Here is a 24,805-nt window from a genome sequence, read left to right as displayed (position 1 = left end):
TACAGCAGTTGGCATAATTTTCTTGCTTGCTTTTATTTTCAAATGTCCTCTGCCTCAAACCAAGTGCTTGTCAACCTATTTTTGTCTGTAAAAAGCTTGGCAAAGCCAAAAATTAATAAAGAAATGGGCACCGTTTAATGATTCAATGAACAAATCTTTCAACCTCCAATATATACCGAACCAAGTTCTCTTTTAAAGAAAGACTGCCCTGTCTCTTTGTATCAATAAAACTACTAAGGAAGGGATTGCCAGTACATATGGAAACAAAATTTTGTTCATACACATTCAGCACTTCAAGACAGTAAAAAAGAAGAAATGTTATTTGTGTTATGTAAGACTAATGTTAAAACTAAATTACAAATAGCATGTAGTGTTTCAATGATTAATGTATTATAATATACTACAGTAATGCAAGGAATGTTCATGAAACCGATGGACTTGAAAACTAAAATTATTCTTTCACTTTGAATGCTCAACTTCCCACAAGTGGAAAACAAATAGTGGAAGATGATTTGTATGATTCCCTTCAGTCATACTTGTATGTACTGTATGTATTGTATGTAGCTGTGTGCAAAAGTGTGCTGAAAAAGTGCATAGCTTCACTCAACAAAAATGTGCCATTGAGCATTTCTCTGCACCAGTGGAAATCATAATGATATTTCACTGAAAATTTTTTAGTAAAATTCAAGCCATGAAAATTATTGTGAAATTTGGAATATTTTGATAAAAAATTAATAAAAAAATGTTGCAAATAAAATAAAGTTTTGAGTTACCATGGTTCAAATAAAAGAGGGTCTAATGTAATTCAGGAATGCCTCAATATAACAAAACTTTCCACTAACAAGCTGAATTTTATAGGTATCACACAAACACCAAGCAAGGAACCACATATCAAGGTTGTTAGACAGACTTTGGTAGCAGGGAGGGTGAAATACATACGATGCATGTGCCGGCAGTGTGGGTCGCTCCCAGGTGGTGGTACGGTCATGATGGTTGACATAGTACAGGCGACCTGCAGTGGTTCTCCGTTCCTCCCAACCCTGAAACAAATAACTATAGTAGTGAGATTTACTCCAGTTGACTAAATAACATATATACTGGGAATACACATGCACATCGTTTGATGCATGAACTGAAGCAGAGTTCATTTATTACATTTTCTCACTTCTAGTATAGCATTTTGCCTCTTTTCCTGTGATAGTACTCTTATATTCAAAAGTCATCTTACCTCTGGCAGATCATTTGGTGATGAAAGATTGCCCAAGGTGTCTACTACTGCATTGTGGGAACCTGTGCCTCGGCCATCCCGGGACATGAGGGACACCACTATCTGACCCCGCACTGGCTCACAGTCATCGTGCCCAACACGGGTGAGTTCAAGGCGCTGGTCTGTAACCATTAGGTAAACCATAAATTATCTGCCATCAGAACAAAACCCAACAAACAGTACGAGACAAAAAATGGGTTTTTGTACTGTATATACTGTACTACAACAACAAGCAGTACTTCTCCCATGAAGGGCACCTCAGTTATATTACAACAGTGACAAATCTGATAATGCATATTTGATATATCACCAGTTACTTTTGTTTCCTACAGCAGAAAAGACCTGAGCTAATTAACACTGACTGCATCTTACTGTACTTCAGATCTTCAGTATCATAGTGACATACTCAAGTTATTCAACAGTATGCAGTACTTCAACTTCTTATCAGAACACTCTAAAGTAAAGTAAAGTTCATTGGTTTTAGTTCCAGTATCCATCACATCTGTTCCTCTCCAGAACAGATGAACCCAACTCCACAGCAGTAACCTCCCAGTAAGCAGCTAAAATTCACAAGCCCGAGCAAGACTCAATCTGCCGACCTTAGCAATGCCAGGCCAGCACATACCACTGTACTAGCCAGATGCTTTGTGATTTTGATAACACACTCAGATGCACATCAAGCAATTCTTAACTATTACAAATATTGGCAGGTTACTTTCAAATTCATGACATGTAACAAAATATATTCATCAGTGATCATAAAAAAAATCAAGACACAAGTAGTATCTGCTTGTTTCTCAGACAGATTCTGTATCTGTATACTACTGCAGCATTAAGCATCTCAGGTATGACTGCAGAACAGTAGAGTCTGAAGATCTTAAAGAAAGCAGATTCAGACATTAGAGGAATATCCATGAATCTTTAACTATGAACAATAATAACATATCTTATATAACCAAATTAAGTGAGGGAAATTTCTTCAAAATAATTCCCATGTAGGTATTCTCTGCCCAGGCCAATTGTTACATATTTCATTAAGTTATTTTTTCACTTTGTCACATCCACATAAAAGATAAAAAATAAATAAAACCACCATAATTTCTACCTTTTTAAAATGGTAGCACTATCAACTTCAATTGTTAAATATATTTTTAGAATTAAGTAGACTGCCAAGGCATAATCTATATTATGTAATCTAATCACAAATTGATTTTTAAACAATTAGTTTAACAAGGCAAATACTGAGTCTGATTAGCTCAAAGGCCTCCTGCAAGACATGAGATTCACTCTAACTCATTAGTTATGGTAGCCCAAAAGGGTCCAGACTCACATCCGGTGTCCTTGAGCCTGTGTATCGCAGAGGCCATCAGGCGAACACATCCCAGGAATCCGCTGCCAGACTTCTTATGGATCTTTCGTCTGTTCCATACACTGATCGTGATGCCATCGCCTTTACCAACATATCTGTAAATAGAAATGGATACATAATTTAGTTTTCCTTTATTTGCTATTCAAACCCGTGTACAATTCATATATATATATATATATATATATATATATATATATATATATATATATATATATATATATATATATATATATATATATATATATATATATTTTTTTTTTTCAGGTGGCTCACGCTAATGAACGGGAAATGCAATGACAATTAATCATTCTTGGAGAAGAAAAGGAGGAATTACTTTACAATAGCAAAAAGTATTAGTCCTAACAGACTACGTATGAAGGTTATCGGTCATCACCCTGAGAATCGCGACAGCCGCAGCGCTGCCCCAACACACCCATCCCCACCCACTGGAAGGCTGTGGCAGGAAGAGGATTCGTATAGTCGTAAATCCTAGCCTGAGAGGTGTAAGCTGACACCAGCTGCCTCCCCCCACGCCTCGAGCACCTCCTCCCCTTCCTGCCTCCCTACCTCTTATGCCTCCTCCCCCGCCTATCACTCTCACCCGAGGGTTCCCAACATCCACGAAGCCAGTACCATTACACCTTATGCCATCACTAATCTTTTCGTTCCCCATGGACCATGGCGACTGACGCACTGCACATCACGCCCACACCCTCACACCCTCGTCAGGCGCTGTGTTGCACTATATGGATCACGTGTATACAGTACGCTCATACCTGCTGCGTGCGATGTTAATACAGCAATACGACTGGCTCTTACAACACACACACACACACACACACACACACACACACACACACACACACACAAAAGAAAAAATACTTATCAAGATATCTGTTCATCGTACATCTCTCTCTCTCTCTCTCTCTCTAAAGACGCATGGTATGGTCGCCTACTCAAAGCGGCACTGGCTCACATTCCGCCGTTCTTTAATAAGCAAATCGCCGCAGCCGCCGCCGCCGCCGCCGCCGCCGCCGCCGCCGCCGCCGCCGCTGCTGCTGCTGCTGCTGCTGCTGCTGCTGCTGCCGCCGCCGCCCGCCTGTCCCCACGCCTTGCCACCCCTCACTTTCACTTTCATGGGCTGCAACTGTGTGTGTGTGTGTGTGTGTGTGTGTGTGTGTGTGTGTGTGTGTGTGTGTGTGTGTGTGTGTGTGTGTGTGTGTGTGTGTGTGTGTGTGTGTGTGTGTGTGTGTGTGTGTGTGTGTGTGTGTGTGTGATATTACTGGAAGGATGAAGATACCAAGAATCTAATGATGATGATGATAATTATGATGATGATGATGGGCACCTTAATAACAACAATGACAGACAGGCTTAACGGATGAAGACCACAGTTAGGCATTCACAGTCACAGCAATGGCTACATCATAATAAAACGTAGTAAATCATGTTCACTTATAAGTTTTGTTTGCCGTCAGTCATCTTCGGCCGCTTTCTAGTTTGCCACAGCTTACTTGGTGATGCACAGGGAGCTGCACTATATAGGAGAGGGTACTGCTGGTGCTGGGTAAACATCTTATAAAGTGTGGGCGATGGCATGGCAGTGGTGGGGGTATGTGTGGGGTAGTGCAGTCGTAATGGTGCAAAGGGAGGAGGCACGCATCGGTGATAGTGAGTATAACTATTCCTTGATGATAAGCTCCACTGTTACAGGAGTAGTACAGGGCAGCGCGTCATGATGGAAAGGCTGAAGTAGAGCGTGTGAACGGCGAATTTTGTGACAGCGAGTGAGTTGTTGAGATGCGACATCCTTTCGATGCTTTTTCCCTCCCCCCCCATTTTCTTCGTCCCTTTTATCATATCGGTGTATCTTTAATGTATAAACTGCAGCATATTGGGAAGAAAAATATCAAAGCACTACACAAGTGGTCAGGATAGGATCACACACACACACACACACACACACACACACACACACACACACACACACACACACACACACACACACACACACACACACACACTTGAAACGCAAAGTGGGTACAATTAATCACAAAAATGCGTTCATCTGTCAATTGAGTCTGCCTGTCCCTCATAGAACACAATATGATGTGGAACGACTCTTTACAAGACGTTAGTCACCACCCAGTAAACGCAACATGAGCAGCTCCCACACGAGCATTACAATGGTGTTACTGGGCCGCTGGTGAACGCCAAGATCATGGAGCTTGTAGTAGCGCGGTGCGTCACGTGAATCTGTGGTCAGCATTCCTGATGGTGAACTTAATGGGTGATCCCTTGATGTGCGCCTCCTCAGCGTCACATCTTGGTTATTCCTTCCTTGTGAACAAATCCGTTACACGCCCATGGATAAACCGTGACCGATTTCCTTACGAACGGGAAAGAGTGAGAAAAAATAAGTTACAACAAAAAATAATAAAATCACAAAGTGACACGGAAAGAACACTAATACAGACGACAGATCAAGGTAATCATAGCGATAGCGTGATATGTATTGTGCTGTGAGCAGACGTTGTACCGTGGCACATCTTGAGGATAATACAGCGCTCCCCGTGAGCCGCAGCCACCGTGCACGGACACCTAGGAGAGTACCCAAACCTGTTCCCTACCTACTAGTAACATACAACTGCACCAAGGCCGACGTGTAACGCCAAGTGGCCCTCATGCTGCCTTTTTCTTCTGTAAGACACACTTTCCTGAAGGCCACACGTCGCCCTCATCAGTGCTATACTATCTGCCTCACAACCTCCAGCAGGGATAGAAACACAGAAACACGCACAGACAGACAGACAGACAGACAGACAGACAGACAGACACACACACACACACACACACACACACACACACACACACACACACACACACACACACCGCGTAGTGTAGTGGTTAGCACGCTCGACTCACAATCGAGAGAGCCGGGTTCGAGTCCCGGTAAGCGGCGAGGCAAATGGGCAAGCCTCTTAATGTGTGGCCCTTGTTCACCTAGCAGTAAATAGGTGCGGGATGTAACTCGAGGGGTTGTGGCCTCGCTTTCCCGGTGTGTTGTGTGTTGATGTGGTCTCAGTCCTACCCGAAGATCGGTCTATGAGCTCTGAGCTCGCTCCGTAATGGGGAAGACTGGCTTGGTGACCAGTAGGCGACCGAAGTGAATTACACACACACACACACACACACACACACACACACACACACACACACACACACACACACACACACGATGGCTTAGCGGCAAGCAACACTCCCACGGCAGTCCTGACAAGTCCACGCTCCTCGGGTCGATACACTTGATGAATGAGAGTTTAATCCCAAGTGACCTTCGAATTTACGATTCTATAATGCCGCTCGTTTTCTGTGAGTGGTGTGTGCGTTGATGAAGGCCACTGCTCGTGTTAAACAATCCCAGGAGGAAATGTGATCTCACGCAGATCTGACCGCAGCTCATCACGCGGCACACTGCTGCAGCTGGTGGACTGTGGACAGGAAGGCCGGCGTCTCGTTATGAGGGGCGTCACGTACCGGACCAGGCCACCTCACTGAAACCCAATCAAGATGGTTACTCCTGTTGCTCCTGTCTCGGTACCAAGTGCCACTGGAATACTGGACGCTGCGAGGCAGGAAAGAGTTCACACATACTACAGTATATCATAGGTACAGTAGATTTTTTCTTAAATAAACACCAAAATACATCAATATAAAAAAAAGTACATTAGGTTTAATTACTTTGTCAAGAAGCCTGCCTGAACTCTTTGCCAAAGTAAATCATCAATTGCCGTCAAAAGTTGTTTCCTATTGTATAATGCACCTACTACTTTTTTTTAAACCACCTATTTTCCTTTTTGGAAAATTTTACATCAAAATAATTATTTCATTTTGAACAACATTTACTTTGATTCCCTTGTGCCACAGCACTCGTTCCAGCACACCCTGTAGCGGCGGTGGTGTCTCCATCACTGTGACGCCGGCATGAGTCAATAGGCATTGAGGAAAATCTGTACTCAAGGCGCGAGTTACACGCCTGATTGCATTCAAGTCGTTTAGGAAAGTCACAAGTATCACTGCACGCGAGTTTCCACCCTGCCTAGCGCAAGGGAAAATTTCGGATGGCCAATAATATGGTTTTAGACACGACTTCACATTTACGAAAATATTCAGAATGACAAAGCATTTCCATCCTGCCTAACACTGTTATTCAAATTACATTTTTCCAGTGAAGACCAGTGCTTTCTGCATTGCATTACGGCACGGAAGAATGATTTAGCTTTACTGAAGTAGACATGATTTAAGATAAGCAATGTTGAGTACACAGCCTGAGGGGCGCTGGTATGACTGGCCACTTGTATGTCATGCCCATGCAGCCTGTGTAATAAATGCCAACACAACCACGACAAAAGAGTCCTTCCTGTGGTCTGCGGGAACAAGGAACCTCACTAAGTACTCTCTCCGCAAGCAACGTTCAAAGCCTCTATTACTAAACACGGTAAAAAAAAAAAAATATATATATATATATATATATATATATATATATATATATATATATATATATATATATATATATACTCAAGTCAGCAAGTTCTGCCTGGCTAAGGGAGAGAACTGACGTACTGTACATGATTTGGAGATTTAGAATGCAAAAACTTGTAGGGATATTTACCGCACCATAATGCCAGCCATGCTTACGTGTGTGTGTGTGTGTGTGTGTGTGTGTGTGTGTGTGTGTGTGTGTGTGTGTGTGTGTGTGTGTAATTCACTGTTTGATCTGCTGCAGTCTCTGACGAGACAGCCAGACGTTACCCTACGGAACGAGCTCAGAGCTCATTGTTTCCGATCTTCGGATAGGCCTGAGACCAGGCACACACCACACACCGGGACAACAAGGTCACAACTCCTCGATTTACATCCCGTACCTACTCACTGCTAGGTGAACAGGGGCTACACGTGAAAGGAGACACACCCAAATATCTCCACCCGGCCAGGGAATCGAACCCCGGTCATCTGGCTTGTGAAACCAGCGCTCTAACCACTGAGCTACGGGGCCGTGTGTGTGTGTGTGTGTGTGTGTGTGTGTGTGTGTGTGTGTGTGTGTGTGTGTGTGTGTGTGTGTGTGTGTGTGTGTCAGGGTCGGTGTCCACGCTCGGCCACAACTGCAGTAGTTGGGAAAGTAGCACATGAACACGTCGCCTCTTGGTTACATGGGAAAATATCGACAGTCGAACCTCACGCATGTTAAAATCCTTCGTGACATCGAACTTGTCACCTTCAGAGACGGCGGCAGTGAGAGGAGAGAAGAGGAGAGGAGAGGAGAGGAGAGAGGAGAGGAGAGGAAAGGAGAGGAGAGGAAAGGAAAGGAAAGGAAAGGAAAGAAAATTAAAGGAAAGGAGAGGAGAGGAAAGAAAATTAAAGGAAAGGAGAGGATAAAAAAAAAGTTCTCAAATAGTGGCAGATGAATAGAACATTCCCAATAGAAGATCCCCACGTGTTATGTCTGATGGTTTCCTGCGCCTTTCCTTACGACCTAACGATGACGAGACCACAGGCAACAGGTGGAATTATATTGTTGATGTTGTGTCTGTTGCTGCTATGCCTTTCGTCGCGCTGCCAATCACACTCAACGTATAATAATAATAATAATAATAATAATAATAAGAAGAAGAAGAAGAAGAAGAAGAAGAAGAAGAAGAAGAAGAAGAAGAAGAAGAAGAAGAAGAAGAAGAAGAAGAAGAAGAAGAAGAAGAAGAAGAAGAAGAAGAAGAAGAAGAAGAAGAAGAAGAAGAAGAAGAAGAAGAAGAAGAAGAAGAAGAAGAAAAAGAAGAAGAAGAAGAAGAAGAAAAAGAAAAAAAAGAAAGAAAGAAAGAAAGAAAGAAAGAAAAGCAGGGTTCTTGAGAGTACTGCTGTAGTAGTAGTAGTAGTAGTAGTAGTAGTAGTAGTAGTAGTAGTAGTAGTAGTAGTAGTAGTAGTAGTAGTGTGTTGTCATCCGCCTACCAATATCTTCAGCATCCACGAGCAGTACATTGGCCAAGGATATGACAACAAAACTCTGGTATGCTACGCCTGCTTTCCTTCCATTCTGTTAAATAAATAAATAACAAAGTCGTCAAACCACCTATGGAACTGTTTATTTGTTTATTTATTTACTTATTTATGTAAGGGATGGCAAGTGTGTGTGTGTGTGTGTGTGTGTGTGTGTGTGTGTGTGTGTGTGTGTGTGTGTGTGTGTGTGTGTGTGTGTGTGTGTGTGTGTGTGTGTGCTTTTTTTTTCTTTCAGCCCTCACCCAATCTTCCATTCATAGCTTCGAAGAGGAGAAGGAGGAAGAGAAGATAAAGTAACAACAACAACAACAACAACACACGCAACACCAAACCAAATCGAATAAACAAATAGGAAGGTGCTGTGGGTTCCAGCACAGGAGCAGTAACAAGCCAATATACATCACCAGACAAGAGCGGCCCCTCCTGCGCCTGTCTCATGATGGAGCGGAGGGATTGGAGGCCCCTGCTTACCGCTCCACCAAGCCGTGTGTGGCGTCACGTAGTATGTACAACATCGCCAGGGGACAGGACAGAGGGAGACAGTGTAATGTTTTAACTCTCACACACTGTTATATCATGTTCTCTACTGATTTAATAGGCTGTTCAAAACGTCTAGTGTTATGTAACGGTATCCTTATTCCGGCTACAACTATATAAATGTAAAATGACGTAAAAAATATAATAATCAAAGTATCAGGTTTCCACGGTCCTTCACACACAGTCACTATGTTTCAGCAATAACACCGGCGCCTCTCCACAATGTTCTGCAGCCCACATCTTCTTAAAACAACAAAAATAGCAAGAAAGAATTCAGCGAAGGATAAATACGTTGATTGACTGGAAGATCAACAGTGCAACTGACATTTGAATGCGCGTTTTTTTTTTTTTTTGCAATACTCACGTCGTATGTGGAGCGTAAAGTTAACAAGTAGGCGAGCTTCACGAGAAGCGGCGAGAACCAGGCTCCTTATTATGGAAAAACAAGAAAAGACTAGTATTTTGAGAGCCAACTTAAAATGCATACACTGAGGTCATCCTTCGCGGCGACGGCGTGAGAATAACGGCCTGAATGATGGAATGGTGTCCAGGGAATGGCAAATGAGGTCAAGGTAGACACAACGGGACGAGAAAGTTGCTGGGGAAAGTGAAACAAACCAGCAAGAACACAACACTAACATGGATACTTATGCCTGATGAAAACTTAGATGTATTGGGGCTGATGAAGTGAAGGGAACACGAACCTAAGAAAGCACGTCAGGCCTACACGTAGCAGTCCCAGTATGACGTATCTATAATTTCCACCTCTCATCACTGTCTATACATTCATCAAATCTTTTAAGAGTTTTCCTAATGACTCGACACAAGCAACCTTCTTACTGAGTCTATTCCAGTTACCTATCTTTGTATCACTCAGTTCAGGATTATGACAATGAGAAAACAAAAGATGCATTCACTGCTGTCTATTCAATTGTCACAGGAGAAAGACCTACCGGTATACTTTAGCAATTAATTATATCTATCTTCCCTGTACATGGCAACTAACCGTTCACAACCCTGACACTTGATAATCTCACAAGAATAAAATATAATAAGGAAAGTAGTAAGAAGCCATCAGGTGTATACATAAATAAATCAATACCTCCCTATTTCTACTTATCATCCTCAACCATAAATTAGTCTAATCTCTTTTAAAAGCTTCCTTATGACTTGGCACTCACAATCTGATTACTGAAGCTATTCCATTCATCTTCCTTTCCTTTCATTTTCTCCCTTCATCTCCCGGAGCGGCGCCACGTCATTGAACGCTTAGGCTCCCTCCCTCCCTTTGGACGGCTGGCTCTTCACCTCCCTGAACCTTTCTCCTGTTTGAAGGTCACTGACGCACGGCGGGACATTGCTGTGTGCCTTCATCAGAAGAGACGATCATGAGATGGAACCGGGATAAGTTCAACAGCCGCGCCAGGAGTCCTTATAATGCTGGACACGAGGAGGTGTGGGTTCGCCATTATACACTGTCGTCCAGGTGTCAGGTGTTGCTTGCCGTCCCCACAACACATTAGGCAGTTCAGTAATTCAAAAGTTTCCCTCTACATTGATTCCCTACACCATCTCTCTCTCTCTCTCTCTCTCTCTCTCTCTCTCTCTCTCTCTCTCTCTCTCTCTCTCTCTCTCTCCTAGATTCAAAGTTCTCTCTCTCTCTCTCTCTAGATTCAAAGTAAGTAAACAATCTGTGTATTTCTTCTTGACCACTAACTATGCTTCAGTTTACGGATGAAAAAATTAGTGTTTCAAGCAGTTTTTTCCCTCTTCTCTTAATGCAAAGCCAATATTCATCTAAATTCAGTCAGTGTAAGCCATACAGTACAATAAATGACTATATCTTCCCTCATCTTCGCTGTTTTTTTTTTTTTCAGACTTACAAGGGATAAATTAATACGAGGGAAAAATTAATGTTTCAGCCAAACCTTACAATAATAATACAAAACAGACATACTGAAAGCTGACTCCCGCCACAAAATACTGAGCTCACACAAACGTCACGTGTGTGTGTGTGTGTGTGTGTGTGTGTGTGTGTGTGTGTGTGTGTGTGTGTGTGTGTGTGTGTGTGTGTTTTCTCCTCTTCTCCATTTGTCATCCCAGTGGCAGCGATGAGGACGGTGGTGGCAGTGGAGGTAAGGCTAGCGGGGGTGGTGGTGGTGAGTGTGCCCATCCACCCTGAGAGGCCTGTGCCCCAACCCCAAACATTCACCATGAGGTGTGCGCTCGAATACAAACACTGATGGACATAAAAGGGTGTAGGTGCAGACAACATTTTTACAACGAGGCCTCATTACAAGCCAAGCTAGCCGATACACACACACACACACACACACACACACACACACACACACACACACACACACACACACAGAGAGAGAGAGAGAGAGAGAGAGAGAGAGAGAGAGAGAGAGAGAGAGAGAGAGAGAGAGAGAGAGAGAGAGAGAGAGAGAGAGAGAGAGAGAGAGAGAGAGAGAGAGAGAGAGTGTGTGTGTGTGTGTGTGTGTGTGTGTGTGTGTGTGTGTGTGTGTGTGTGTGTGTGTGTGTGTGTGTGTGTGTGTGTGTGTGTGTGTGTGTGTGTGTGTGTGTGTTGGGGGGGATTTATGGATGTAAGCAGTACCCCGTTCACTTGCTCTTATCTCCAACCACAGACTTCCTCACCACATGAAGACCAATTACATCACTTCTCAGCAGCTGCCTAAACCATGCCAATCAGGGCCCAGCTTTCATGCCCGCAGCGGTTATTGGGCCATCCATCAGCGGGGCCGTGGCCTTGACGGGTGTAGGAGCAGGAGACGCTGGAAAGGCTACGCGGTGAAAGGCAGGGAGGCACGAAGGCTGACAGGACAATATAGTACCAGACCCAGGAGTGAAATAAATGAGGTGGAGACAAATTTAGGTATGAGACTTGAAAAATGGAGGAGAAATGGAGGTTAGTGTATTGGGTGTGTAAGGAAAGTGAAATGTGCACTGCAAGCCGGCCACCACACCACCCCACCAGCCTCCCTTTCAGTCCATTGCCCTGTCGCGCCGTCCCTCCTTCCCTCCCCGGCTCGGCCCTATCAAAGAATCAATGGCCATCCAACTATATCACCGGCCAGGTTTTCAGTCAATACTCTCCAGTGGCTGGTTGGTTACTTCACGTCACGTACGGTACTATGCTCACAGCCTACACACACACACACACACACACACACACACACACACACACACACACACACACACACACACACACACACACACAAAGCGAACCCTACTCCATGCCTGACACAGTTCCTCTAGACAAGCCCGCACGCTCCACTCAGCAGGTAAAGACTACATCAAAACACTCCAGAAAAGACTGCACACTTTTATCACAGCAGCCGTCACGCTCTCCCATCCACTCAGCCCAGCAGCAGCAATCACGCCCCCCGGCAGACGAACACGAGGCGATGCATGGACCCCACATGTATACATATAAAACAGTCCAAGCGCCGTACCTCTGCGAACTGGGTCACTCCTCGTAAATATTTGAGTGACCCATTTTCCCGTCGTACCCTGTCGACCCAGTTTCCAGCATCCCGCCCTGGCCTGCTCTCCTTTGTCTTCAGGGGTGTTTTAGGAACGTTCGTCACGCCCTCTCCACACCTCGGAGCCACGCGTTTTCAAAGGGATTTCTGGTCGTCCTGCTTGTTACTTCCTAGTGATTCCTTACTTGGTGCTCTATTATACGCCATTGTTACTGTGTGTCGTCTCCCCAACAGACTGCTACCAGGCTTAGCTACGTTCCTTTGTTCCCACGCCAACCCTCCTCTTTCCCAAACAGTTCACAACACGGAGGCTCTGATTGGCCATATCCCAATGGACAATTACGGCTGGGAAGAACAGTGTGGCGTCACTTGGTCAGTCAAGCTGCTTCACACCACCTGCTGCACTTTCTACTCGCCTTTACCAGCGCCGTGTTGAGTTACTCTGCCGCCCCTCCAGCCCATCCACCACCTGTGTCAAGGGTTCCTCGCCGCCGCTACCAGTGCTATCTTGATGCTGCCGCATGAACGCCTCATATACGAGGCATCACGTTGCAACGAAAATGTTACTTGCCAGCCGCTACCCCACCGCTCAGCCGCCAGTGGAAGCCATGGCTAACCCTGTAGGACACTGCTCAGTCCACTCGGCGGCGTGTTGCGAGGAAGACCACTACAGTATCTTTCCATTGCCACGCACCAGGCCCCCCTCACACTCCTACCACTCTCAATAAAGATGTCATCGCCTCACCGCCCTGTCGCCCCGAGTGTGCTGGTGATAAGATGATGCATGTCAGAGGCGTGGCTCTCTAACTCGCGTGGCTCAAGGTGTAGCCGTGGGAATTGTGCCAGTAGGGAGGGAGGGAGGGAAGGGTGAATGAGGGTGATGGGTAACTCGTGTTAACTCGCGTATTAAGTATACATGCATGATGTTTTGAACTGACACTAATGCTCCTGGCTAGTGTGTGTGTGTGTGTGTGTGTGTGTGTGTGTGTGTGTGTGTGTGTGTGTGTGTGTGTGTGTGTGTGTGTGTGAGCTTGGCAAGGCACAGTGACCCCAGCGACGCCCTCGTCAATGCCTGAGGCGAGACCATCACCGCGTAGGAGGCTCACCATGACGCTCCCCAACCACCGTGACCAGTTCCTCGTCCCCAACACAGTCCCTCACTCCCTCACCACCACCACCAACACCACCACCGTCCTTCACTCCTTCACCACCATCACCACCACACTCCCTTTCTCCTTCCCTCCACTCTCCATCACTACAGTCCCTTCCTCATTCCCTCCCTCACCATCACTTCCGCCACACCCTCCCTTCCACACCACACTATACCATCACTCCTCCTCCTCCTCCTCCTCCTCCTCCTCCTCCTCCTCCTCCTCCTCCTCCTCCTCCTCCTCCTCACTACACCAGAGATAATATAAATATCATAAGCACAACAAGAGATTAAAATCTCTCTCTCTCTCTCTCTCTCTCTCTCTCTCTCTGGGTGTTCGGTTGAATGTACCGAGAGAGAGAGAGAGAGAGAGAGAGAGAGAGAGAGAGAGAGAGAGAGAGAGAGAGAGAGAGAGAGAGAGAGAGAGAGAGAGAGAGAGAGAGAGAGAGAGAGAGGAGGGGAGGGGACGAGCAAGGAAAGGAGACGTGTGTGTGTGTGTGTGTGTGTGTGTGTGTGTGTGTGTGTGTGTGTGTGTGTGTGTGTGTGTGTGTGTGTGTGTGTGTGTGTGTGTGTGTCTTGTGATGAGAGCAAGGGGAAAGTGCCCGGCGGGTTAAGGGGAGTAGAGGAAAAGGTCACAGAGGAAATGCCTGCTAGATGGAGTGCAAAGAGAGAGTAGATACATTAGTTTAAGTTGGGGTTAAGTTAAGTTAGGTTAGGTTTGGTTTGGTGAGATTGGGTTAGATTAGGTTAGGTTTTGGTAAGGTTAAGCTAGATCAGGTTAGGTTAAATAGGATACATGAGGTAAGGTTAAGTTAAGGCAAGTAAGCTTAGGATATTCTGTTAGGTTAGGTTACAATAAAATACTTTCGCTGCACAGAAAAAAAAAGGGAAAAATTTCATTTAGCCATTTCTAAGTCAAATCACCACTTAGGAGACAGTACTACGAAAATTAATATTTAGAAAAGAAATGAAGCTGTATGTCACGATACTAGTGGAGGAGAGTCAAGTGCACCTCAGCAAGACAAGTACGTCAAACAAACACGGAGAGTAATATTACTGAGAAACCTTAGCACACATTCCACTGGGCCTCAGTGCCAAGGAAGGAAGGAGGAATGGAAGGCACATGGACCCGTATTATAAAACGCTCTTTTCTCTCACCACGACTGTTTTCCAAGGCCACAGAGATCACCAGCAGGGTTTTCCGCAGTGTTTCTTCAGTTAATAAAGTAGAAGTCTTGTAAATCTACCTCTAGAAACGTAAAAATATCATAAACATCTCGAGTCAATTTCAATAGGTGAAGCACAGAAATGTTTAAGAATACGAACCATGGCACCAATACATATCAAATAGGGCCAAGTAGTGCCATGAGAGGAAGGAAACAAAAAAAAATATATGGCCAGAGCCAAGATGTGCCACGACGGGAAGCTGAAGAAAAGACAGAATTGTGGCACTACATGGCACCAATACATATCAAATAGGATCAAGTAATGCCATGAGAGGAAGGAAATCTCCCCAAAAAAAAATACATATGACACTAATAAAATATATCGTATAGAGTCAAGATGTGCCACGATAGAAAGATGAAGAAAGGACGGACCAATGGCACTAATACGCATCAGATGAGGAGGAGGAAAGAAAAAGTCATTCATGAAAGGAAGGAAGAAGGAAAGAACCAGCAGAGAACGAACAGAGAGGAGATGATTGACCTGATGAGTTGGGTACATGAGTGGGGAAGGATTAGAGAAGTGGAAGGGTGGGTGGGTAGGTGGGTGGGTAAGTAGGTGGTAGTGGTGCTAACAAGACCACCCACCCCAACCCACACCATCTCTCCACCCAGCCTACCCACCCTGACAACCCTTCCCCTCCCACCCCCACCCCGTACTCACTCCTCTTCCCAGAACTGAGTCACAGGATGGGGCTGCGATAAGGAATGGGATGCGAGGAGAGGAACTGAGACAAGGTAATCACTCTACTCTTGTGCCCGCCTCCACCACCACCACCACCACCACTTGCGAACGAGAGAGAGAGAGAGAGAGAGAGAGAGAGAGAGAGAGAGAGAGAGAGAGAGAGAGAGAGAGAGAGAGAGAGAGAGAGAGAGAGAGTGTGTGTGTGTGTGTGTGTGTGTGTGTGTGTGTGTGTGTGTGTGTGTGTGTGTGTGTGTGTGTGTGTGTGTGTGTGTGTGTGTGTGTGTGTGTAAACCAATATAATATGTAAAGACGAAAAATGAGAAGAAAAAGTAAAAAGATACATTATAGTAACTGACGACACACACACACACACACACACACACACACACACACACACACACACACACACACACACACACAACGAGGATGACGCAAAGACAAGACCAGAAAACCAGACAGACCTTAGGAGACAAACCATTCATCCCTTTCCTCTCTTCCTTTTTTCCTTCCTTCCTTTCTTCTTCTTCTTCTTCTCCTCCTCCTCCTCCTCCTCCTCCTCCTCCTCCTCCTCCTCCTCCTCCTCCTCCTCCTCCTCCTCCTCCTCCTCCTTTCCCTCACTCCTCACGTTCACTGACAACCTGACAGACACACAGACAAAACTAATATAGGCAGAGTGCCAAACTGACACTGCCTGATAGGACGAGGAGGGTGGGTGGGGGGGGGGAAACTGTCCAATCCTCTCCCTCTCCCTTCCCTCCCCCCTTGGTCTGTGTCTGGCGTCTCCCCACCACCCACAAGTCGCCAGTGAGTCACGCCCTTGCCTCCCTACTCCTTTGTCCCTCCCTTACTTTAGTACCACCTCCCCTCTTACATTACTGCTACCATCATTACCTCTTATGGGTTGTTGTGGGTTTTGTTCTGTGTGAGGCAAGTATGCGTGTGGTCATTCTATCCCATCAATTAATGTGGTCATGTCCTCTAAAAAAAAAAAAAAAGATGACGGAAAAGGAAGGAAAGAAAGGTCTAACAGCATATTTCTCTTCTCACATACAGGTGTGCAACGTCTTTGTGAAATCCAGCATTTTTTTTTTTTTTTTAATGGTGTACCACGTCCCCTCTTCCTTCCCACTTATTACTGCTATTGCTACTGTTGATTCTTACGGTGTGTTCTGTAGTTGTTGTTGTTGTTGTTGTTGTTTTATTTGCTGTATTCGTGTTTTGTTGTTATTTCTGTAAGGGGTGTTTTCAATAGTTTTATTTCCTTTGCTAAGTGTTTTCATTTCATCTTCGGATGAATGTATTGTTATTATCTCTCTCTCTCTCTCTCTCTCTCTCTCTCTCTCTCTCTCTGAATCATCACTGCGAGGGCGAAGGAAGTGGCGGCGTTGGGAGCAAGACTGGGAAGTGGCGCGGGGGTAAGTAATATCAAGGGGTGGCAGCAGCAGACAGTCAGGGGGGCAGGGGTGGGAGCAGGGGGCGCATCATCCCGCACTCCCCCGCGGGCCCGGAAAAGGGAGGAATTTCCGTCCCGCACACACTCACCAACTCGGCCACTCCAGACACACACACACACACACACACACACACACACACACACACACACACACACACACACTGGTGACGTCCTAGCTGGTCATGATTCTCGTCCCACTCTGGTTCGTAATGAGTTGAGTGATAAGCAATCAGTTAGCGCCCTGCTCCAGCCACGCCGTGAGATGCGCGGCGTGACAATCGCAGGCTTACCCTTGTACCGGACAGCAAGCCTTTACGGAGTTGTTTCTCTGGAAGGATGATTTACCAATTGGAGATCGTGAATTTGGGTCAACACACACACACACACACACACACACACACACACACACACACACACACACACACACACACACGGCCCGGTAGCTCAGTGGTTAGAGCGCTGGCTTCACAAGCCAGAGGACCGGGGTTCGATTCCCCGGCCGGGTGGAGATATTTGGGTGTGTCTCCTTTCACGTGTAGCCCCTGTTCACCTAGCAGTGAGTAGGTACGAGATGTAAATCGAGGAGTTGTGACCTTGTTGTCCCGGTGTGTGGTGTGTGCCTGGTCTCAGGCCTATCTGAAGATCGGAAATAATGAGCTCTGAGCTCGTTCCGTTGGGTAACGTCTGGCTGTCTCGTCAGAGACTGCAGCAGATCAAACAGTGAATTACACACACATACACACACACACACACACAACATGGCCTCTCTCTGGTGGAGTATGGAGGGGCAATCAGCTTTACCTGCGTCAACACCTGCCTCCCTTTCCCCTTTCCAAAGAGTGCCCCGGATTGCAACGCAGACGTCCCGAGCACATCGCCGGCTGAGGAAGACAAAGGTGAACCTGTGTGCCGCGGGAGGCGGGCTGAGGAGAGGCGCCGCGGGTTACACGCCTCCGGGCTCGCAGCACTCACGCACTGTCCTCCAGCACAGAGCTGTGGCGGAGACCAAAGCACCTCTCCAAAGTGTGGGAAGCCCAGGACACATTACCGCCCTCACTCACACGCCCCTCCCTCCCTCCTCCTCCTCCTCCTCCTCCTCCTCCACCACCACCACCACCACCACCACCACCAACAACAACAACAACAACAACAACGCGCAGAAGTTATCGCCACTCACATCACACGAAGCGGAAAGCCAAACGTTCGCAGCAGCTTCTTACACACAGCTGCAGCATCAGACCTGCAGCCATACAGTAGCGTGTCTGTCTCTGCCACACAGGAGCAATGCACCGCCTGGCAGCCCTCATAATGACCCATGGGCCAACCCTGCCTATACCAGTAATCTACCTGGCAGGGAAAGGCTGCCACACTGACTAATTTCCCCTATCTCCTCCCCATTTACTTCCGTTGTCTTCCCCGCCGCCTCACCACCACCACCACCACCACCACCAACACCGCCATGACGCCCACCACAAAAAGGTTAGGGACGGCACAGCACTTCCTCCTCAGCTCAGTGTGTTCCCTTGCCGGTCGTCAGCGTGGCGCGAGGGAAAGAGTTTTCAAACACCTGAGGACCCGCGGCAACAAACTGACTATTGCCCTCATCACCTGCAGCGAGCCGAGGAGGAGGAGGAGGAGGAGGAGGAGGAGGAGGAGGAGGAGGAGGAGGAGAGCTTGCGCTAACCAAGGCCCCGGGGGGTGAGGAGTAAGTGGTGGCGGAGGAGGGGAGGAGGAGGAGGTGCAATGGCGTGTGAGTCCCTCTGCACGTCTCTCCCTCCCCCTTCCCACTCCCCCTCAACTATAATGGCTACATTCTCGCCACAGAAGGTCACCCCTCTTGTTACTGTCTTGCTTCTCATCCTCGCTTTCCCCTCTTCACCACGCTTCGAGACGCACACCCTCCCCTCCTCCCCTCCCAAGCACTCACATGCCGCCAGTTACTCGACCCAGACTCTCGCCCACCATCTTTCAGGCGTCGTGGGTGAAGGAACTGTACACAGCCACGGCCTCTGCCTGGCTGTGGGCGTCACTTGTGGTGAGGCCTGGTCGCCGTGGAGAGCAACAATGCCATGAAGCACAAACCCTGTTGCTGCACGCCCACATTGGGTGGAGGTGGGGGAGGGAGGGTAGCAGGCAGGTCATGACGAGTCACCACTTCCTGACACCCGGTACCCGCACCGGGAATCACCACGCCTCTGAGAGATGCCCGCCGCCCGTACCGCCCCTCGCACTGCCTAGAGCTGCCGCAGCAAACCTTCGTTCCTCACACAAAGACGCGGAGGGCAAGCACGAGTCCGAACGAGCGCCCCGCAGCAGGTGGTGGGTGAGGACCTAGAGGCAGACAGAGGACAACGGAAATGTGGGTTCCGGTGAGGATGTGAGCGGGGCGTCCTCACGGTTCCTAAATCGCCCGCAGGTGGCAGGTGAGACGACTCAAGGGATGCACCGCCAGGCTGCCGCCTCCTGTGCTGCACACCGTCTCGTCACGCTGACCCTCCCGCGGCGGAGAATGTCCTTGCTGAGAGCAGATCCTCCACCCTGTATAGCTAGCGTCCAGCACGATCCTCACGCCGCGAAGTTATGAGGCGTGGCAGCCAAGGCCCGGCCTGTGTCCCAGTGCACACCTATCTGGCGCGTGGGAGGCTCGGGAGCCTCTCCCCTCCCTGTGCACACTATTGCTCCAGCTGCAGCGCAACCCATGAAGGAGCAAGTCAGCACAGAGATTCCACACAGCAGAGCAATTATGTCTTTCCACCCAGGTTGCCATGCGGTCTTTTGATGGAAGAATTTTTTATATCTAACATTACTGGATAATTCATTTAACCTTCCATCTAACACACACACACACACACACACACACACACACACACACACACACACACACACACACACACACACACACGTACGTCTGCAGGTATATAATAAAGGTATATTGTTGATGTATTATATATTCCAGTGTCCCCGGCGCCTCGCTCTCATCACGGCTCTGTGAGACGCACAGCAATGAGCCGCCCCTGACACAAGTTAAAGGACCGATAACGGTCGAACTTGAAATACACCCACCTGGACCTGGACCCACCACCTGATGGCTCAGCCGTGCGTCCCCCGTCCCCCACTTCCCCCCCCCCCAACAAACACACACACACTCCGGCGTGCCTCTGACCTTACCTCGATCACAAATGTTTTTTTAGGATAAGACTGAGATTACCGCAGCACGTGGCGTGGGTGATGCTTAGTGCTGATGCTAATGTACTGGTGGTGGTGGTGGTGGTGGTGATAGCGAGTGAGGAGGGAATCAAGGGCGGCGGTGTCGACAGTTGGTTGATGGTGGGAAAGTGTGACTTTTTAGATGGTGGCGTTGGTGGTGGCGGCCTTGGTGACTTATCGTGAAGCAATGGCCGTGAGACAGATGACCACGCTCCACTGCTGCTTCCTCTCCCTCTCCCTCTCCTTCCCAACAGGACGAGGTGTACTACGTACACATGCTACCAGCCAACGTCGCTCTCCTCACCTTGAAGGGCGGTAGCTTCTGCCTGGCCGAGCATCGCACTGAAAAGATGCCGATATGTGCCGGGATGGGAGGGATGGCGAGTAGGAAGGCAGGGAGGAAGGGAGGCAGGGAGGAGAGAAGCTGAAGGAAAGGTAGGGATCGTTTCTAAGCTCCAAAGACTGCCTCTCGTTCTTGCTCCTCATCCTCCACTCGGTGACAAGCTTGGTGTACTCGCTTCCACACCACTCATGACGTCCTTCATGGTTCCTGTATTCCTCCTCCACAGCACCTGTCACCACGGCCTGCTTTGCCTACTTACGCAATTGTCAATATTATGTAAGGACGCCACCACGCCTCAGCTACCTGGCCGGCATACACCAGCACCGCCCAGCAGCGATGCCTTCCGCCTACAAAGCCTCGGTAGGTGAGGCGTGCTTCATCTATACACGCGTCACATTCGTTAACATACTGCCGTTGCTTAAGTACGAGATCGTGTGACTTTTTTCCATGTCGGAGCACTGCATTACGTCACCTGGCGCCACACGGGAGGGCCGCCACCACGACCCACGACTCGCATCACAAAGCAGCTTCCCTCGTCTTCTTTCCTTCCAAACGAGTCTCGCTTCTCAGCATGGCGAGAACCCACAGCAACGTGTGGCCCCTTAAGGCCTCTTTAAGGTCTCGGGTCTCGGGCTCCTTAGGGCCTCTCGTCCCCGCGGGTCAAGAGGGCCTCAGCTGCACGACACACTCCGTCGGCCGCTACTTAATTACGTTAGGGGGACGCTGCCCTCCTGCCTGTCAGCCTCAGCCAGCTCCGGTCCACACCTGCTAGACACATCTGCACACTGACGCCATAATCACCTCCAGCACACCTGTGGTCTCCGAGGCACCTTTACGCCTACAACGCTCCCCTTCACCCCACGCCTTCCTTCCACCCGGCGCGGCCCTCCTGCCCGTGTCCCGGCTTCTCATAATGGTCCAGCGCGGAGGCGACTCGCCGGAAGTGCGCCACGCTCCCCCTCAAGGGAGCCGCTGACGGGTGGTGTAATTAACTAAATGGATGAGTTTCATTTGGTCGTTTGTCAGACTGAACTATCTCCCAGGTGACTAGGGGTGTGGCGGCGCCACATCCTAGCTATGAGCAGTAGCGGTGACGGACTAGCCAACACGCCAATGGGCAATGTTTCCATAGTCCACAAGTATAGAAACGAACCAGGAGTCTGGCTGGCCACCAAAAAACTTGAGGATGCGTCTGTCTCTCTCCCTGGCGAGGGAACTCACTAACAACCAGCTGGTTGCCAATAACAACACAGAGAACCACCAAGACCAGACTCAGTGATTACTAGAAAGACGGACGAGACGAGAGACATGTAGCAGTGACGGGCGAAGCAAGGCAACCCCCCTCCCCCCAAAAACACAGGCAGACCAGGAGTGTGGAGCCATCAGGAAGCGGCAGGAGCGACAGCAGCACCGCATCTGAAGGCTGAGTCCACTAAGTGAGGAAGTGTATCTCTCACTTAGTATTCACACCAACACCACTACCACCATCACCATTATTACCATCATCACCACTACCACTACCACTATCACTACCTCATCCACCTTCACCATCACTGCCCCACCCCTTCACCGAGCCAGGCACCAAGCAACAGCAGCTACACACCTGAACCCCCCCCCACACACACACACACCACGGAGGCTCCACAACCTTTTTATACCGCTTACAAAACACTTGGTAAACAGCACCGGTGCACTACAAGCGTCAGCAAGCATTCCTGACTATACCTCTCTCTCTCTCTCTCTCTCTCTCTCTCTCTCTCTCTCTCTCTCTCTCTCCCGTGTCGTCCAGTAAACAAAGGCGACGCCCCTGCCCCGGCCGTCAAACAAACACCGCATTTGAGAAGAAAAAAAAAAAGAAGAGCTGAGAATTGAAAGGAAAATGGGAGTGAAAAGAAATGGAGCTATTATGAATGAGAGAGAGAGAGAGAGAGAGAGAGAGAGAGAGAGAGAGAGAGAGAGAGAGAGAGAGAGAGAGAGAGAGAGAGAGAGAGAGAGAGAGAGAGAGATAAAAGGAGGGGAGCGGAGAGGGGAGAAGACAGGAAGAGATTCGGTTGTCTCAAATTACAAACAAGAGATAGGATTTGAGGGGAGAGGGACGAGAGAGGAAGGGGCGGAAAATAATGGAAGAGTGGGGAGGAGGGAGAGGAGTGGGTAAGTCGGGGAGTAAGGAAGACAGGTGAGTGGGGGAGTGAGGCTAATGAGAGACAGGTGAGTGAGAGAGAGAGAGAGAGAGAGAGAGAGAGAGAGAGAGAGAGAGAGAGAGAGAGAGAGAGAGAGAGAGAGAGAGAGAGAGAGAGAGAGAGAGAGAGAGAGTGGTGGCTGGCTTTTAGAGAACCGTCACGTCATCCTCTTAACACACACACACACACACACACACACACACACACACACACACACACACACACACACAGAGATAAGAGAACGTTCGGGCAGACACTAATTGTAGTCCGTTGGTGGTGTTGTTGTTGTTGTTGTTGTCTTCTAACCAAAACAAGGCGGTGACGGAAAAGATTTGATAGTAGTAGTAGTAGTAGTAGTAGTAGTAGTAGTAGTAGTAAAGGTGGTGATGACAGTAGGCAAAAAGTATAATAATAATAATAATAATAAATAAGATGAAGAAGAAGAAGAAGAAGAAGAAGAAGAAGAAGAAATAAACAACAACTACAAGAGGAGGAGGAGGAGGAGGAGGAGGAGGAGGAGGAGGAGGAGGAGGAGGAGGAAGAGGAGGAAGAGGAGGAGGAGGAGGAAGAGGAGGAGGAAGAGGAGGAGGAGGAGACGTATTTAACCGTAAGAAAGTATAAAAACAGATAAATATACAAATAAAGATACAATAGGAATGGAAGACAAAATGATCACGTCACCGTTTCAAAGGAAGGCTGGACAAACACCAATGATCCACACACAATGATAACTAAGTGGTGTTCCCTATTCTACGATGACGATGACGATGATGATGATGATGATGATGAAGTAACGAAATAATGAAATGTAGGAATTAAGAAAAGCAGACACAAGAAACAATAACAAGACAATCCAACTACACTGCAATAAGAGGAAAGACTGGGCTACGTTAGGTTAAGTAAGTTAGAGTGGGGAACTAAACCGCTCCAGAAACAACAGAGGTCAATTAAAGCAAGTCAGGTTAAGTTATCAATAGGTGAACTGTATGACCATAACAGCCTAACCTAACCAAACCAAACCTAACCTAACAAAAAAGAAATAACAAGACTACTCATTATGGAAACACAAAGGATGAAAACGAGGCTTGTAAGCAAATAAAGGAAGAAATATAAAAGAAAAAGAAGAAAGAGAAAGAGAGAGAGAGAGAGAGAGAGAGAGAGAGAGAGAGAGAGAGAGAGAAAGTAAAAGAGGTTAGGTAATACAAGAAAAGGAAAAGAACAAACAAAGGAAGTGGAAAGAATATGTAGTGTGTGTGTGGAGACAAAGAGAAAGAGAGAGAGAGAGAGAGAGAGAGAGAGAGAGAGAGAGAGAGAGAGAGAGAGAGAGAGAGAGAGAGAGAGAGAGAGAGAGAGAGAGAGAGAGAGAGAGAGAGAGAGAGAGAGAGAGAGAGAGAGAGAGAGAGAGAAAGGGAAGACTCAAGGGGGAGGAGAAAGGCATGGAGTGAGGGCAGAAGGGGAGACTGAGAGGTAAGAGGGGATGGAACACGTGTGGAGTGGTGAAGACAAGAGAGAGAGAGAGAGAGAGAGAGAGAGAGAGAGAGAGAGAGAGAGAGAGAGAGAGAGAATGAATAAAAACACTAAGCAGTAAAGCAATCCCCGGGGTGCCACTGGGGTAGGTCAAGGTCGCATACAAAAGACAAGAACAAGTCACGTATTGTTACATAAGTGGCTTAGCTTAGGTGGGCTTGGCTGGGTTACATCACTCACTGGCTTGGCTGACTGGCTGACTGACTGACTGGCTGGCTGGCTGGGTTACGTACGCTACAGGGTTCCTACACACACACACACACACACACACACACACACACACACACACACACACACACACACACAC

At 47.6% G+C, this 24,805-nt stretch overlaps 1 protein-coding gene across 5 annotated transcripts in view; it reads right to left on the bottom strand.

Annotated features, from left to right (window-relative positions):
* The window catches only part of LOC123517135 (E3 ubiquitin-protein ligase SMURF1-like), a 102,761-nt gene that overhangs the window by 37,065 nt on the left and 40,891 nt on the right, over window positions 1-24,805 (bottom strand). For 4 of the 5 annotated variants that reach the window (XM_045277077.1, XM_045277072.1, XM_045277073.1 and 1 more), the window contains exons 4-6: window positions 2,598-2,731; window positions 1,229-1,389; window positions 940-1,040 (exon numbers count right to left, since the gene is read on the bottom strand). In XM_045277077.1, coding sequence (XP_045133012.1) covers window positions 940-1,040; window positions 1,229-1,389; window positions 2,598-2,731 — 396 coding nt within the window. Of the gene's footprint in view, window positions 1-939; window positions 1,041-1,228; window positions 1,390-2,597; window positions 2,732-18,042; window positions 18,221-24,805 lie in introns of those variants that run through there. The other variant, XM_045277074.1, reaches the window with a different exon arrangement.

Source organism: Portunus trituberculatus, chromosome 41 (genome assembly GCF_017591435.1).
Source record: "Portunus trituberculatus isolate SZX2019 chromosome 41, ASM1759143v1, whole genome shotgun sequence".
NCBI classification, from domain to species: domain Eukaryota; kingdom Metazoa; phylum Arthropoda; class Malacostraca; order Decapoda; family Portunidae; genus Portunus; species Portunus trituberculatus.
The sequence above is the reverse complement of the archived record's forward strand: the minus strand, read 5'-3'. Positions and strand labels throughout refer to the sequence as shown.